The sequence below is a fragment of the Aulostomus chinensis genome, chromosome 6 (genome assembly GCF_037954235.1).
Source record: "Aulostomus chinensis isolate RoL2024-O1b breed Wild chromosome 6, RoL_Achi_v1.0, whole genome shotgun sequence".
NCBI lineage: Eukaryota > Metazoa > Chordata > Actinopteri > Syngnathiformes > Aulostomidae > Aulostomus > Aulostomus chinensis.
Genome location: NC_141325.1, coordinates 705,795 through 723,823, shown reverse-complemented (window position 1 = coordinate 723,823; position 18,029 = coordinate 705,795). Strand labels below are relative to the sequence as shown.

At 47.6% G+C, this 18,029-nt stretch overlaps 1 protein-coding gene across 6 annotated transcripts; it reads right to left on the bottom strand.

Annotated features, from left to right (window-relative positions):
* Positions 1-1,315: 1,315 nt before the first annotated feature.
* Positions 1,316-17,808, bottom strand: c5 (complement component 5). Of its 6 annotated transcripts, XM_086205628.1 has the most exons (42): positions 17,618-17,808; positions 16,538-16,733; positions 16,299-16,452; positions 15,457-15,527; positions 15,062-15,159; positions 14,804-14,886; positions 14,622-14,712; positions 14,442-14,550; positions 14,199-14,325; positions 13,996-14,111; positions 13,621-13,809; positions 13,249-13,452; positions 12,955-13,167; positions 12,476-12,625; positions 12,246-12,372; positions 12,094-12,159; positions 10,989-11,180; positions 10,823-10,907; positions 10,625-10,707; positions 10,361-10,500; positions 9,606-9,839; positions 9,118-9,178; positions 8,959-9,048; positions 8,566-8,778; positions 8,086-8,161; positions 7,699-7,858; positions 7,498-7,593; positions 7,165-7,336; positions 6,184-6,308; positions 5,773-5,853; positions 5,409-5,561; positions 5,195-5,257; positions 5,036-5,126; positions 4,904-4,943; positions 4,636-4,738; positions 4,406-4,480; positions 4,141-4,246; positions 3,920-4,003; positions 2,284-2,373; positions 1,920-2,012; positions 1,617-1,755; positions 1,316-1,544 (listed from the first exon to the last, which is right to left on the bottom strand). In XM_086205628.1, the coding sequence occupies exons 1-42, from the start codon at positions 17,683-17,685 to the stop codon at positions 1,403-1,405; spliced, it is 5,049 nt and encodes a 1,682-aa protein (XP_086061754.1). In that variant the 5' UTR covers positions 17,686-17,808; the 3' UTR covers positions 1,316-1,402. The 6 variants fall into 6 exon arrangements, 3 of the variants coding, with proteins under 3 accessions (XP_086061754.1, XP_086061755.1, XP_086061756.1); XR_015116325.1 differs by lacking the exons at positions 1,316-1,544; positions 1,617-1,755; positions 1,920-2,012; ... (1 more) ...; positions 3,920-4,003; positions 4,904-4,943 and having other exon boundaries at positions 4,182-4,246; XM_086205629.1 differs by lacking the exons at positions 1,316-1,544; positions 1,617-1,755; positions 1,920-2,012; ... (2 more) ...; positions 4,141-4,246; positions 4,406-4,480 and having other exon boundaries at positions 4,633-4,738; positions 5,032-5,126.
* Between the last annotated feature and the right edge of the window lie 221 nt (positions 17,809-18,029).

Below are 18,029 nucleotides of genomic sequence, written 5' to 3'. Positions count from 1 at the left end.
TGGAAACCACTTCAAGTATTACCGCCAAATTCAAACCCGCACAACGCAGCAGCAGCCAGTCAGAGGGACTCACGGCCGCGGCGCCACGCTGACGGTGACGAGTGGCGAGTCAGTCTTCCGTCTCCTTGGATACCCACCGGTACAAAGCCGGTTAGCTTAATCCCCCCCCCCCACACACACACACACACACGCACGCGCGCGCGGACTGTTGCCTTTATCGCCTCTTAAGAGCTGGTAACCCTGAACAGCTGCATCTGCGTCAGACCAGCTACTTTACATTTAGTTCAACAGTCCACAAACACCTGCACCTGCGTGACCATATGTCCCGGTTTGTGCGGGACTGTCCCGCATTTCCATGCCTTTTCAGGCGTCCCTCTAATTGACTCGCTGTCCCGCATTCTGATCGACAGGCAGCAGTTTTCAAATGTACGCCTGAAATCTTGGTGTTATCAAATGGGCGAGTGAATGGAGCAGTGAAGGCTGCCACCAGGGGGCGGGCTGTGTGTGTCGTGGGGGTCCTATCAATCAAACAGCCGCGGGGACGTCAGGGAACGCCTACCAAACAACAACAAACGTAGAACGAAACGCAGGGAGTCTTCAAGCGATGAAAGAAAATGGACGAAGGCCAGGAAACCACCAAGCACCTGTGTACCCATAGGGGGCGCCAGCGGAAGGCCAGGCTGATGGAAGCCTCTGGGAGAGGACTCAGACAAGGCCAGACTTACCTGTGCTTTGTTGTGAGGACGCTGCAGTGGTGAAGTGGACTTGTCTTTGTTCATATTCTGGCTTGATGCAGCACCTGCTGTTCCACCATGGAGGCGTGGACGTGGACGGAGCTACAGACTTGTGGTGAGCTCCTTATTGGATGGGAGTCATGATTTACCAGCTTGACCAGTAAACACGGATCATTTCAATGCGTGTCTGTTGTTAAGTTGTTATTTGCTAAGTCGTTGTATTGTCGTTGTTATTGTCATGGTCATATTTTGTGCTGCTGAGTCAACCAGAGGCCAAGCTGTGCCAAAATGCATTTTCTGTGTGTTTCAGGAGTTTTGACCCCCCCCCCAAAAGCCAAAAGCCAAAAGCCGGCAGCCAAGCACGCGGACGCCGCCTTTGCTGGAGGCCCCACACAAACATACTCTTTGTCCCACAAAGTGAGTTGGGGTCTGTCACCCTCCCTGAGTGTCATTTCCATGCAAACGTTATGTTTATGAGAAACTGCAGAGACATGTGACCCTAAACCCAGCGATCGTGTAAGTCGTGGCCACAACATAAAGATGTTCCAGGAGTGTCAAATCAGAAATGCTGAGAACGTCTCTGTGCTACAGAAGCTTTTAATGGCAGCTGGGACATGAAGCACCACAAAATCAACAGCCGCTGTATTAAATTAAAACCTATAGTGAAGTTATGATGTGTTCGGGCAGCTGGATAACTGCAGGTCCAGAGCAAACTCGTCCAACTGGGAGATGTAGTCCAAACACTCAGGAGAACTACAGATTGTTGGCCATAGCTCCACCATGGCGTCCGAGTCCAGAGGAAGACGATACCTAGGAGACAGGAGACACCGATCAGAGTCGAAGACTCCCAGAGTGCCAGAGGAGAGGAGACACACAACTGACTTGACACTCTGGTTGAGTGTGACCTCTGACCCACTGGAGCCCATCACTAGGTACTGCCTCTGGTTCTGGATGTCCACTGAGCTGCAGGTGACCTTCTTGACCAGCTCCACCTCGGTCCCTGGACTCACAGCTTCAAACGCTGAAGAAGCAAACAACCCAACTTTAATTCAATATGAAGAGTTCATTTCCAGAAACATCACTAATGGATTTCTGAGGGGACACAGGTTGGAGTCTGGCTCCTCCTCCTACGTCCCCTGATGTCAATGTGATGTTGCGTTATAATAATGAAGCAGTGCACTGGACCTTCATCCACGTTCTTCAGAACTTCAAGGACGTTGGCTGAGAAGATGACAAAGCCTCCCTCTGTTGCTGAGGACTTGATGGCCACTTTGTAGGCTGCAGAGACCAAACGTCCCCAGATCAACACTCCAGCAACCGGTAATTGAGTTGGTCCATCAGGTAGCGCAGGTGGAGTGGTTAGTTCAGGTGTCAGGAACAGTGGTGGGAAAATGGAGCTTCTATGGTTAGTGCAGGTGTCAGTAAAAGTGGTGGGACAATGGCGCTTCTGTGGTTAGTTCAGGTGTCAGTAACAGTGGTGGGACGATGGAGCTTCTGTAGGTGTCAGTAATAGCAGAATTTTAATCACATATTCAAACTTCCTTCTCACCATATTTAACTTGAGGCCGGCATGTCTCCTTGGTGCGTTCAGCGACTGTGAGGGTCGAGTCAATCGCACCTCTGTAGGCAGCACACGCAGCTACACAACATGTGACATTGCGTGTGAAGACATTTACACAAGCAACATGCCTCATACAATTAAAAAAACATCACTACATGACGAGGGAGATGTGTATGTATATGTAAATATACACACACATATATGTATAGATATATATATGTATATATGTATATATATATATAAATACACACATATATAAACACACATATACACAAATATACACACACATATGTATATACATATATATACACACATATGTATATATGTATGTACATATATATACATGCGTGTATATATGTGTATATGTGTGTTTATATATGTGTATTAGCAGTGTACACACATACACCTATATACACACATATGTATATACATATATACACATATATATGTATATACATATATGTATATATATATATACACACATATATGTGTGTGTGTATATATGTATATACATATCTGTGTGTATATATATGTAGATTCATATATATACATATGTGTGTATATGTGTATATATACATATATATATCTATACATATATATGTATATATACACGTGTGTATATATACACACACATACATATATGTATATATACACACACACATATATATACGTATATATACACACACACATATATATATATACATATACACATATGTATATATATACACATATGTGTGTGTATATATATATATGTGTATATATATACACATATACATATATGTATAGATATATACACATATACATGTGTATATATGTGTATATATACACACATGTGTGTATATATACACACACATACAGATATGTATAGATATATATGTATATATACACACATATATGTATATATATGTATATACATATATATACACACACATGTGTGTGTAAATATGTGTATATACATACACATATTTACACACACATATATGTATATATACATATGTGTGTATATGTATATATATATGTGTATATATACATATATGTATATATGTATATATACATATATACACATGTATATTGTGTGTATATATACACACATATACATATATGTATATACAGTATATATATGTATATATACACATATATACACCTATATACACACACATATGTATATACACATATATACACACACATATGTATATATACACATATGTGTGTGTAAATATGTGTATATATATATATACACACATATGTGGGTGTAAATATGTGTATATATACATATACATATATGTATATATATATACACATATATGTGTGTGTATATCTGTATGTATATATATATATATACATACACACGTATATGTAAATATGTACATATATGTATATATATACACATATACATGTGTGTGTGTGTGTGTATATGTGTATATATATATATGTGTGTGTGTGTGTGTGTGTGTGTGTGTGTGTGTGTGTGTGTGTGTGTGTGTGTGTGTGTGTGTATAAACAGTCCAGTCGGGCGTCGTTAGTGAGGTCGGCCCTCTGATGCAACCATGACAACTTTAAGCATATCAGACAAAGTCAAAAGCACTGAGTTGATGTGTCCAATCAGGCACTGAGCTGGAGTCACCTGTCATGCATTGACACTGTTCCCCCACACAGAGGCGCTGCAGCTGCTGCTCCTGGGACGAGAACTGTTTGGTGCACAAACTTCCTGGAGGAGGAGATACAGAGGAGCCAATGTTTTAGGAACCCCAGAGCGGCGAAGTTTCTAGCAGCACCCTGCTCAGGCCCCTCCATTCCTTCCAGGGCACTTCCTGTTTTCCTGTGATTGCTCTCTTTGGGTCTCACCTTTGTCCTGAGGCTCGTAGACACTGCACAGGGACTCACTTGCCCCCCCCACCCTGAACCCAGTTCGGATCCGAAAACCAACACACAGGAAAATGTCAGAGGGAACCTAAGGAGCAGAGAGGAAGTTATCAGAGGGAACCTAGTGACTGGAGGGGAAGTACTAATGTTAGAAGTTCTGTTTCTTCTGCCATCTTTGGTTTCTGAGCCCTTAGGTCCAGATCCAGCGGTTCTGCTCTGTAGTGTTTGAGGTCTGTGTGCCACTCACAGTGTCCATCTGAATGATGACGGTGCTCCCCTGCAACTCGTAGTGGGAGATCATCGGCTCCGCCATGTCTCTGAACTGCAACACAGACACATGGTCACTGCTCCAAAGCTCAAGGATGACTTGTTCAAGAGTCAGATGACTGATTCTGGATCAGGCTCCCTAGCGCCTCTGGAGAGAAGCATCTCTACTTATGGCCCAGAACAGGAAGAAGAGGAAGGTTAAGTGTTGACCTGTTTCAGGTCTTCCAGGTATGCCTCCACACCAGTTGGCAGCTGGATCTTCAGGACGGTCAGACTGGACTCAGTGAACGCCTCGTTAGCAGGAGGCTTGTACCTGCAGGACAGTTGGACAGCTCTCAACCTGCAGACTGAGACACTCTGCCTCTGATCAGACCCACAATTTAAGTTGTCAATAAAATGCAGACTTGTTGCAGGTGAGAGGCGGAACTCAGGTCTGTTGACAGTTCAACATGAGTGTGTTTGGTTCAGATGTTCTTACTTTACACAAGCAACCAGGTGAGGAGCCTTGAGACTAGAACCTGAAGAAGAAGAAGAAGAAGAAGTTTCCTCCTGCACCCAACACACACACACACACACACACACACACACACACTGCCATTCACTCACTCACTGTCTGAGGTGTCGGCGCCCACCATCTCTACGGTGATGTCAAAGTTACAGCTCCGAGCAGGTGGGGTCGTCTGATAGTAAACTGTCTTCATCTGCAATCACAGGCAGCTCAGCTTCTAGTGCAGTTTTCAAGGTGTAACATGTCATTAGCCACACCCACCTTCACAGTAGACACTCCCCTCCCATAACCTGTTGACACAAGGATTTCATCGTTCTTTGTCACCTGACAAAAATCAAGACAGAGCTGCTTCAAAGCTTGGAGTGATAAGTCAGAATCTGCTGGGAGGACAAAGACGCCCGCGGCCGAAACAACTTCCTCTTCCTCCTCCCCTTTCCGAGCAGAAACAGGAAACTGGACATTTTCTCCGTCTCACCTGGATGGGCGTGGCCACAGGTCGGCTCTGGCTAACCTGTACTCGTCCCAGTTCTCCTCTCCTGCGGTAGCGTATGTTGATGTCCTGATTGAGGACGGCTCGAGGGGTGACCCGGCTGTACTCTGTCAACGCCTCCAGAGTCAGAACTGTGTCCTGAGAGAGGCAGAGTGTTAGCACCTGGCGCCGTGTCACTCCAGAGATGGTGGTTTAGTCATGTGGCTGTGCTGGCGTCAGGTCACATGACCTCCTCTGATGTGTGAGGGTTTGTCTACTAAGTCAGCAATAAGAGATGAAGACACCATGAATACAAAAACAGGTAGCTACTTTGTGTGTGTGTGTGTGTGTGTGTGTGTGTGTGTGGTACCTGTGTAGAGTAGAAGCCCTCGCCATAGTGCTGATCCTGGGTCAGCCAAGACAGGATGGGGTTGGCGTACTGGATCCTACCCTTCAACACATTTCATTATGATGAACAAAGACACACTACTTCCAATTTAATCAGCAAAATTAATTCTAATCTTCTAACTTTATGACTTCAACATGACTCAGTAAACACAGATCCTGGATACACTGTAAGTCCCGCCCCTAGTCAAAGTTTGATTCATATCTGATCAATAACTGAAGCTGATCAGTTTCTTCACTTGATCTTTGAATGATCTGATCATACTCGGTCCAGATCAGAGGAAGTGACAGGACATGTGACATACACCTAGAACCCTTCTATAGCTCGAAAATTATTCAACACACCAGGCAACAGACAACCAAAGCAGAGAAGCACCTTGAGCAACACAGTCAGCAGGACATACGCAGTCGTCTCTACCGTCAGCCCGCTGGACTGGTCAGGTTTGAGCCAATCAGCTTTCACGCTGGACTCCTGCCAGTACCTGAGCTCAGCAGGGTGTCCTGCTCTCACACACACACACACACACACACACACACACACACACACACACACACACACACACACACACACCTGGATTATACCAGATGACCTAGAGAGTTATTGAACAAATGTTTGTGGACAGTTTAGCGGCTGTTAGCATCAGTCTCCATTAGCTTCGAGCTAAAAAGACATGTCTGGTTCTTCCTGCATTCTTGAGTCACTAAGAAGTGATGCAGGAGGGAAAAACCCCTCAGTGAGCTGAGTACTCCTGTTAGTGAGTACTTGGAGGGTATTAATACATTGTGCAGGTGAAGCATCACTTTAACAAAACTATTGTGTCCACAGTCTGGTGTTTTCAGTTCTCAATTTCAATTTTCCTGAGACCTTCTTGATCTGAATCAAGTATCTTATGGTCCAGATTCATCTGCTTGCTGGTCATCTTGGTTCCTGCTCTCAGACCCATCAAAGCAGAATCTGAACAGCAAATTTACTGAAGGAGAAGCATTTGTGGCACACCGCCGCGTCCACTCAGACTACAGCCAGGATAACGTATGTATTCCTCCAATGTCGGTTTGTAAACATTCATACACATTCAGCAATGGTTTACCATTCTCACCATTCGTGCCTGTTGTTTGCATCATGGCCAGATTTACAACCTCCACTGAATTTGGCCTCAGCTTGGAAGCAAGAACACAAACAATACTTTTTCTAATATAATTGTAAATCAATTCAGGCATCAAGTGGTTCATGTAGGATTTACTCTCATTGCCTGATGGAGTTCATTCATTTACAAACTAATGAATGGTGAGCAGGCACACACACACACACACACACACACACACACACACACACACACACACACACACACACACACACCTTTCTGGTGAGCCAGTGTCTCCAGGCTGCTCAGCAGGGTACTGGCGGTCACACCATTGGGGTCAAGAAGAGTCAGGGCATAGGTCGCCACTGCACGTACATATACACTCTTCACACTTGGGGCATGCTGGGAAATGTAGTTTGCTGCTGACCTCATGCTGTCATCATGGAACTGAAAGAGCAGGAGGAGGAGGAGAAATCACCTGATGGAGGTTTGTGTGATTAAGCGCTTTAGACACACAGGAGTGACACACGAGGACGATGATTGATGAAGAGGAGGAGCAGGAGGGAGAGGAGGAGAAAGAAGAGGATGATGAGGAGGAGTGTCCTAACTTGGAGTTGCAGGATCTGATCTTTGATGCTCGTAACTCCGTGTAAAGCAATCAGGACAAAAGACGTCAGGTACACTGTCTGTTCCGTCCCAGCCGCCTGCAGCCAATCAGAACACAGGCAGTTGTTAGCTGGGAGGTGGCGAGGGTTTTCCCCGAGAGGAGCCTGCTGCAGCAAGTGGAGAAGAAGAAGAGGGGGGCTCACCTTGATCTTGTTAGGTCTGAAAGAGGATTTCTCTGTGAAGGATCCATCCTGCTGCTGAGCGTGGCGGATCAACCAGGCGACAGACTCGGACAGGTCATGGTGGTCCACAGTGACGACCTGATTCGCCAGGGACAGAGTCTTCACCACCGCAGCAGTCAGCCTGCCAGACCAGACAGAGGGAACAGTGGTGGTGGCTCAAGCTGCAAACTACTTCACATTTGCATGTTGTTCATGATTTGGCCTCTAGATGGCGTTAAAATAAATAACTGTCAAGTCATGGCTTGATTAGTCACATTGGGGTGTGTGTGTGTGTGTGTGTGTGTGTGTGTGTGTGTGTGTGTGTGTGTGTGTGTGTGTGTGCGTGTGCGTGTGCGTGCTTCATCTGACCAGGTGCTGGCCTCTCTCTTTGTCCACATGCTGTAGGCGGAGTCTCCACCTCGGAAGGAGCTGATACCGACCAGACCTGAACACAAACACCATGTTCCACTGCATCAGAAGATCGCAACTTCATTTCCTGATACTGACTACACTGACCTCATTAACCTCACTGACCTCCTTGACCTTCACCTTAAACATGTTTTCCTCATAAATCAGTGATTCACCCTCAGGAATGTGCTGTCAGTCTCTACAGGGAGGCACGATGCACTTGTCCACAGGTTCCCTGCTGTTCAACACGGCTGTTACCAGTGCTGCATCAGTCCCGAAGAACGTACAGGGTCCTACGCCTGGAGCAGTTACCCCTTCCCGTGACCTTTCTCCAACAGGTCAGGGAACTATGAAGTTCCTCTGGTCTGAAAGCACCGTGCTCTTATTTTGATAGTCAACCTGAGGTCCTCACACATGCCGCCCTACAGAACCCGTCCTCACCTTCTCGAATCCTCTGCCTTAGCTTGGCTGAGTTCTTATGGATGTCAGCTCCCAGGATGTCCCAGCTTTCTGTTGTCTCAAGGTACAGGTACACCTGCACAAGGGGCAGGACTCCACCAAGCTCCGCCTCTGCTGACCCGGAGGGCAGATTGATGAGCTGTCGAAGGCCTTCAGGGTTGTGCATCACAGACAGGACGTCTCCTAGGACCTCACCTGGGACACAAAGCACACACCTTCATTGAGGGTAATATGTTACCATGGTTGTCCTCAGCCATGTCTCTGTCCAGCTGCTGAGTCAGTGTTAGACATGCCCCTCCCCTTCGCCAGGGTGAATCAGCTGCTCTGTGGTACCTCACATGCATTGCTGCCGCCATATCACAAGCCACATCTTACCATTGATGCTCAGCATTCTCTCCACGGCCGTGTTGGGAACGATGTTGGCTGGCAGCGTGTTCTTCAGCACCACCGTCCTCTTCTCCAAACCTACACCACAGACACACAGTTCAACAAACACTGACCTGCTCCCAGACATGAACACTTGAGAGACGGTACCGTAGAGTCCCTGTGGGTCCAGCGTCCCTCCTGAATATTCCTCCTGCTTCACGCCTTCTGGCTGCAAACGTGATAACCAGACAAGCAGTGCACGTCACATCCACAAAACTGACAGAGGAAAACGTGAATCTCTGCCCTCTGACTGGACATGTGATGATCAGTGGTCCAGTAAACGTCCTCGAGCATCCTTCCCTCTCGAGTTACACACTTCAGCAAAGTTCTCTGTTTCCTTTGCTTTGTTCGTCGTCAGGGCTGACAGAGCTAGCTCTAGCTAGGTGGCTAATCTACTGCTAGGAGTTCTGGCAGTCAGGAGTAGTATGAACCTGGGGGAGGGGAGGAGCCATCTTTCTCTGAACAGCGTCATTTATTTTTTTATGATTTCATATCACTATTAAACTAACTCCAAAATACTAGAATAATAAGACTGGCCTTAATTTCTCTCCATGGTGGGGATGCTAAGCTATGACCTCATCCGCCTGCATACGTACCACCACTCGCAACTTCTTCTCCATGATGTCCCGCTGTCCTTGGTGGGTCTTCAGGGTGAAGGTCAGGGTGTGGTCACCAGGCTCGAGGCCCAGCAGGGTGAACGCCACCTTCCCCACCCCCTCTGCAGGTAGGGGGCTCCAGGTGCAGGTGGTGGAGTGAAGCCCTGCACCCCCAGCAACTGTCTGGGACTGGAGCAGGCAGAGCGCCGGGCCCACCGTCAGTGTCACGCAGTACTGAGGGAGACATGGCGGGACCAGAGAGAGGACATTTAAAGAGAAATTTTGACTTTTGGAAGTCTGATCCACCACCAATTGACCTTCTCATCAATAACGGATCATACTACAAGGGCTCTTTGTTACACGTTCAATTATTAACCATTGTACTTATCATTTTGTGCAGTATTTGTACTTTTTGTGCTCAGTGTCTGGCAAAGGTCTGTTTTGAGTTTCTGACTATTTAGAATTTAAAAACTGAGTGAATTTGCAAAACAAATTTGATCCAGCAATAAAAAAAAATCCCTATTAGAATTTTGTGGAATTCTTCTCATTTTTGCATAGTAGAACATATTCATGTTAAGAAGGTTACGAAGTATTTAGTCTATTTTGTGAATTTGCTGATCCCTTTTCTTCTCTGCAAATTCCCCGACAGGCTTGTGAAAGCAGAACCCCATTGAAATGAAAGTCAGAGGGAACTTTTCCCTCCTGACAGACCCTGAAGGACTCGACCACCACCAGGACACTGGTGTCAGTCGTACCATGACACCATCGGGCTGCTGGTTGTAGACCGAGCCTCTCAGCTCCAGCTGCTCCCCTCGGACCACCTGGTACGGCAGTGGGACGTCCACGCTGAGCGGTAAGCGGACCGGCACCTGGACCGGCTCAGCCACACATATCCCTGCCAGAGACATGCACAGTTTTCACACTGCTGCTGACCACTAACACACCACAAAAACACACTATCACACTTCTCATTGTGTTTAGATGTGCGGAGCAAAGAACAAGGACGGAAGGAAGCTCACCATTGGGGAACATGCCGACAGCTTTCACCTCCCAGGTGGTCAGGGAGTCTGGCAACTTCCTGCTGATGGACTGCTGACCTGCCCTGAACACACACACACACACACACACACACACACACACACACACACACACACACACACACATCAACCTTCTCTGGTAGTACTGGTTTCATGTTCCAGAATTCTTTGTTTTGTCACCTGATGTGCTGGACCTCCCAAAGCCAACCCTCTGGAAAGTAGCTCCGCACCAGGAACGGTGCCAAGTCGAAGTCCGCGCCCATATCTGTCAACACACACATTTGTTAACTGTCACGGTCGCTGTCACCTCTGTGCTATACGGTTAGTTTGGGGCGCCCAGACTGACCATGCCGTCCCAGGATGAGGTTGTGGTTGCCATCAAGGTGCGTCTGCATGAACAGACAGCACTCCTCAAAGGCGAGGCGGCAGAGCGGTTTATTTCCTAACTTCTGCAGGGCGAACTGCTGGCAGGTGACGCTCTTGGGGCTGTACTTCATTCCCTGCTCACAGCAGACCTTCAGAGTTCCGTAGCTCTCAGCTGCAGACAGATGCTCGTGGTTAGCGAATGTTAGCTACTGCTAGCAGCTTTTAGCAGCTGTTTACAGGTGTTAGCCATTGTTACCTGCACGTAGTTGCTCTTACCAGATGTTAGCAGCTGTTAGGGTTAGTTAGTGTTAAATTGTTTGGCTAATTAGGAAAAGTGTTCAGTAATTAGGCGGCCCGGTGGAGCAGTGGTCCTCCCTGTGGCCCCCAGCAAGAAGGTTGTGGGTGGAGCCCCGGCTGCAGCACGGGGTCTTTCTGGGTGAGTCTCCATGTTCTCCCTGTTCCTGCTGGGTTCTCTCTGGTACTCCAGCTTCCTCCACAGTCCAAAGACATCAAGAGGGACCAGGTTAATCCAGACTCTAAATTGACCGTAGGCGTGGCTGGGAGAGCCAATGGTTGTCTGTCTCTATGTGTTGACCCTGCCATGGACTGGTGACCTGTCCAGGGGGAAGGCTGCTGGGATAGGCTCCACCCCCACCACCCTCAACAGGAGGAGAGGGGGAACATGGAGGGAGGGAGGGAGGGATGATGGATGGTTCAGTGATTATTGCTAACTTATGCATGGCCCCTTTTCCCCAACAAATTTACAAATTCTTTAAAAAAGAAAAAAATTGGAACTAATATTCTAAGCAGACACATCTGGGCTTCTGGAGGAGCCGGAACCAAGCCAGGAGCCTCCCGACTTTGAGCTGACCTGAGTGTGACTGCGTCGGCTTCTGTCACAGCTTGTCTCTAAACGTGTATGTTAGCCGTTAGCCACTAGCTACAGATGAGAGCTGTGAGAGTCAACAAAAAATAAACTTTACCAGCATCTTTAGAAACTTTTACATTGGAGAAACTTCTCTGCTGGGGTGAGTTCCTGTGTCGGGGGGCCATACAGAGGTCAGGATTGACAGATGGAGTCTCACCTTTCTTCGTCTTCTCGTCCTCGGACAGAGCTCGTTTAGCGCGAACTGCAGCAGCGCACGCCTGATCTGGACACACATTGATGACCTCAGTCACTGGCTGTGAGGTCAACTTCATCTGATTCATGAACTGAGTGGTTGACTTATCAACTTACTGCTGGTTGATGGGTGGGCGTTGGCATTGGTGATGAAGGTGAGGCCAGCCAATCGGAACACATCTGAACTGTCTTTGCCACCGCCCCCACCACAGCCTTGGTCGCTCTGCTCAATGTGGCGCAGAACCTGAAGGCCGCCGTATGTCCTGTTACTCAGCTGGTTAAAGCGGCTATGTATAAAAACACAAATGTTCCTAGAGCAAGACCAGGATGTGTTGTTAGTGTGTTACCATGGTAACAGGGTCTCTGTAGTTAGGACGCAGGGTAAAGAGGGTGGAGTCAACAGCAGAGAGCGCCACCAGACCGTCCTGATTGGTCCTGATGTCCAGCTGGAGGTTATTCTTGGGCTTGTATTCCTGACTCCGGTACGAGAGCTCTGTCTGCACACACACACACACACACACACACACACACACACACACACACACACACACACACACACACACACACACACACATTTCGATCACTTCATCGTCAGTTCTGAGTCAATTTCCCACGTAAAGATCAGGTGCATATTGATTTTAAAGCAGAGAATGAGCTCCAGGGTTCAGCAGCTGACATGTGAACTTACAATATCTTTAAATCAGAAGATGGATATTCCAGCAATCACTTCAGGTGCTACACAACAACACACCTGGCTCACATGTCACAAGGTCCTGAACTGTGGTAAAAACCTCACATAGCGATCAAGGATGACATCATCAGCTACCTGGAGTCCATTGACACATTTGTCTGTGACATCCAGCCAGATGGAGTCAGCCACCAGCTCCGATGTCCCCTCACCATACAGGATGTAGTAAACCAGCAGGCGGATGGACGGGACCATGGCCGCCGTCACCTTGAAGCTCAAAGTCTGCCTGTGGTCGCTGCTGGAGACAAACTTCTGACTGCCAAAATCCACCACCTTCCCTTTGGAGAGCACCTGAGGAAACATTTAGAGTGATGTCTCAGGTTTCTATGGCAACACCAGTCAGACTGAATATGGCCATTGGCACCAACTCACCAGGAAACTGAGGGCTTTGATGGGCACATAGGAGGGGGTGGCTGAGTACACCTTGATGTTGGTGTAAAGGCCCACCTGCAGGCTGCGGCCAGGCTGCGGTGGGTCAATGTAGAGGTAGCGCTGGTTGGGCGAGTGATAGGCCACAGCCTCCAGATGCAGACTGGCCTGACTGGTGGCTGGGAGGGCGGGATCTGCTGTCTCGAACTGAGCCCAATGAGGAAGCGACAAGTAAACAACGGCAGAAAAAACAGACTAACAACATGCTAAGTAAACTAGTGAACAACTACACAACTGAATATTAACATCAAGTAAATAACCTGGAACAAACGATGATAAAAAATTAAAGACAATCAACAAAACCAACAACCACACCTTCAATACGGCCTTGACCGCATCGCTCGGCGTGTTGCAGATAAAAACAGCGAGGCCGTCTGACTGGGTCTTGGCGCTGTCAGGACACGGCATGTCCCCGCTGTCTCCCCCCTGTCTGAACAGTCTTCGCTCTGCCAGACGGACTTGAACCTGTTTCACTGGCTTGTCCAGGTGATCCTTTACTGACACCTGGACGCCATTAGAAGAAAACAAGAAGAACAGATTGATTGATCTTCTATGATTTTTATTGTGAAATATGTTATATATTCTGATTTCAGCTTCCAATTGATTTTTTAAAAAAATCTTGTATCTCCTTAGGAGGGTCCATCCTGACCACACACACAAAAATGTTTGTGTGTTGTTTATGCATCTCACCTGGAGGTTGTAAGGAAGTCCAGGTTTGATGAAAGGGGGCGTGGACACCAGGCTCAGACTGTATGGTGATTTGACAAACTTCACTGCAGCAAAATCCGCCTCCTGACTGATTCCACCTGAGAGTTCAAGAGCAGGTAGGCGTCAACTCTTTTACACCAGACCAAAACCCATCTGTGTGTGTGTGTGTTTGTTTGTACCCGTACCCTCATGCAGTAGTACTGCTATATACAAGTACTTCCCCACCAGACTGCTCAGGTCTCTGGGTCCATTGTGTTTGGACAGAACCTCCTCCATGTTGAGAATCACATCCACCTCACCAGACAATGACAGCTTCAGGGCAGACACACACACACACACACACACACACACACACACACACACACACAAATGAAGGGCATTGCCTCGCTATAGAGACGCCGTGCTGGTTCTCCAGACACTCTTCATACTCTGTCTCTGGTCACAGATTTTGGGATGATAACTGGAGTGTCCTTCTTGCTGACATAACCATAGCGTAGAAACACCTCGCCATCAGCCACTGGCGCCCCATGGCGATACCTGGAACCGACACACATGGTTACTTTTCATAACAGATCAGCATCTGAACATGATGCTCCAACTGTATTCACCTGGCAGACACTTTGAGACAGAAATGGCTGAAGCTACCGTGGCTGATATAGTTGGATTCTGGTTCCACAAGGATAGAGAAACTTGGAAGAACTGAAACCGATAGAAGAGTCAGTGGGTTGGACCGGTTTCCATCACAGTGACATACTTCTGCTGTCATCCCACCGAGGATTCACCTTCTTACCGTATTCTTTCACTTCAAAGTCTGCTCGTGCTGTGGTGGTGAAGTCATCAGAATATGCTGCTTCAATGGACCACACCCCCAACCTGGAACCACACAAGCATCACAACACTCAACCTGGAATCTCCTGAAAAAACATGATATACACAGCCTGGAACCACTAGGAATCATGCCAGTCGTGCTGCCTCCTGTCCAGAGAGCCTGGAATGGTTGTGAAGTCTCCGTGAACACACCGCAGATGTCCTGCAATATTCAGATTACTTTGGTTTGATAGGGATCTTGAAGGGATTCTGCACTGATGGGATTCCGTTGTTCACATCAATCATCTCCACAATGTCCACGGTTTTGTGATCCGGGTCCTGATGGAACAGATATCCACGGTTACTTTAAAGCAGGGGTGGCCAACCCTGTGCCATGGAGGGCCGTGTGGATGCAGGTTGTCCTTCCAACCCAACACTTTAGAGGGTGATTCCACTGATTAACACACCTTCAGCCACAGAAGAGCGTTAATCAGTGGACTCACCTGTTAAAGGGTTGGGTTGGAAGGACAACCTGCATCCACACGGCCCTCCATGGCACAGGGTTGGCCACCCCTGCTTTAAATGTACAAAAATGATATGCAGCCTCCTGGTGGTGCTGCATATCATTACACTCACCTTGAAGGTCAGGAAGACGCTGCGATTGGCAGGCCGGAGCTCCTGGTTCAGGGAGAACGCCCTCACCTTGACTGGACGCACAAACAAGTTTGCATATGTTGTCATCAGAAGCACTTTTCTCATATTCTTGGACTCTGTATGTCTGTCAGATTTAAATCGAGGCTTCCTTTTGTGTGTCGTCACTCATAACTGGAGCAAGAATATAAAAATTCTTGATGCTGTGCCCTCTCCAAATGTTTCAAACCAACTTATTGGAGTTTGAAACTTGAACCTCCCCACAGCAGACTTGGAGGAAGCAGAAGCGGCCCACATCAATGAGGGAAGAGACTCTTCAGCTTCAGTACGTCGGGGGGAGGAAGCTGAATGAAGACGAGCTGATGAGGAACTGCAGCAGCGTCAGTAAGGGAAATGTGATGTTTCCCACTGGCACGGCTGCAGGAGGATACACCACAGCCCAACCTCTGTCTCACACACACAAGGCCTCTGCAGCTCAGACAATGTAGCGTTAGCCTCAGATTACAAGATAAACATGTTACATGAACCTCGACACGCCGGCAGGTTCTTCACACATTTCTGGCCAACGGCAGCGGCCGTTGTTGCTGGACAACAAGTTGAGTTCTGAGATGATTGAGAAGCAAAATGTGGACGAATGGGCAACCATTCCTGAACGCTCCTGCAGGCCACCGTAGATTGTCTTGAGGGTGGGGTAAGGCGGGTGGTGCTGTTGGTAATTTCTTGACTAGCTATCTCTAAATCTCACACACCAGAACACTGAATCAGAGGTTCTCTGATGCTTGCATGATGCAGATCAGCTGACCCCCATTCTGGAACCACAGACTCACCACTCTGCTGCGGCGTGTACAGCGGCTTGTCGGTCTGGATGAACAGGAACCCATTGTCTCGGCTGACTGGAACAGAAAGGTGCTGGTTGATCTCCGCTGATTGGATGTGGAGGATCACATGACCCACACTCTTGTCCAGCTGACCTGGGAAGATCTAAAGACACAAAAAGGAAATGATACCATGACTCAACCTCAGGATGATTTTTAGAGCAATCGCAGCTCGTGGTGTCACATCTCACCCGGACTTTGGCAGCAGCCTGATGGTGGTTCTGTGTGTTGAGTGTCACAATTTCCTTGGCCAGAATCACATGGTCCAGAGCCATTGAGGTCTTCAAGAACACATAGACCCTCACCTCCTCTGAAAAACCAAATAACTGCAGCAACACTGTCTCCATGGCATCCAAACGCACTGAGAGAGGCGCCGTCACCAGGTACCTGTTGGGACGGTTGTGGTTGATGTGCGGGTGGAACACAGCAGAACAACTGTTACCAACATGCCAGTGAATTCGCACCTCCTATGAACTTGAATAACTTAATTTCTTCACCACCCAAAAACATTCTGCAAAGATCTAGAGGGAACTCCCTTTACATGTTCCTCTGACTGGTCTCAGAACATCCTGATTGTTCCCTAACGTGCGCGGCCAGATAACATCCCTGAAACCTTTCGGATGCCTCCCACTTGCCATGGTGCTGCAGAGCGCTTAGGCCTCCACATCGCGACCGCCTGCAAACAAAAACGTTCTACAGTTTTGATCCCTGAACATCTTGATGTTCTGCTGTGGAAAGTTTACAGGTTTAGTTCTCAGAATGTCTGGGAACGTACAGCTTAGGGGAGAGGGAATGTTTTCATATGACTGGAGAACCATTTGGGAACATTTTCTTTATGTCCCCAAATTCCTTTTATGTTGCAATGTGAACATAAAATAAACAAAAATGGAACATTCTCCTAAAGTCATACAGGGATTTATGAACTACAAAATTCTCAATATGAAAAAGAGGAAGTTTTAAAGCGTTCCCGATGTTCTGTCATGCAGTGGGGTGGTCGTTACCTACAGAGAACACCCTGATCCTTAGCTGAAGATTTAGAGAACCTCTCTGCCAGGTTCGGAGAATGTCTCCTCCGTGAGGGTGTTACATAGGTCTCCCATCTTACACTCCAACCATCATATAACAATTATGGAGGTGCAAAAGCTGAAGAACGTGACATCATGCCACTGTGACATCACTGGTTGCTATAACTATAGGTGTTCACGTCCTTCTGCCTTTTAACATGTGATTAAACTGAGATTAGCAAGGAAATAGAGAAGGTGCTGACTCACGCTCTGGAATCGGCGTCTGTCCCCCAGCAGAGGCTCCACACGCACAGCAGGGCAACACACACCTTCATCCAGAAAGTGGCGAGGTGACACCCTAAACCAAGAGAAGGCAGATAGAGGAGAGGAGGAGAGCTCAGGGAAGAAGCTCAAACCTCGGGAAACATTTGCTGATCAGCAGGGAGACTCCTGGAGCTCAGACAGACTCAGCTGACTGAAACAGGAATTAGTTATTGATTAACTCAGCCTGAGTCATCAGACGTTTGGACAGAGTGGGAACTTCTTGTGTGTGTGTGTGTGTGTTTGTGTGTGTGTGTGTGTGTGCATCCCAAAGGTATGTTTGCTCATACTGTGATTTCTGATGTTACCCAACAGGTTGACTGGCAGCTCCATCTTATTGATTCAGCACAGTCGTCCT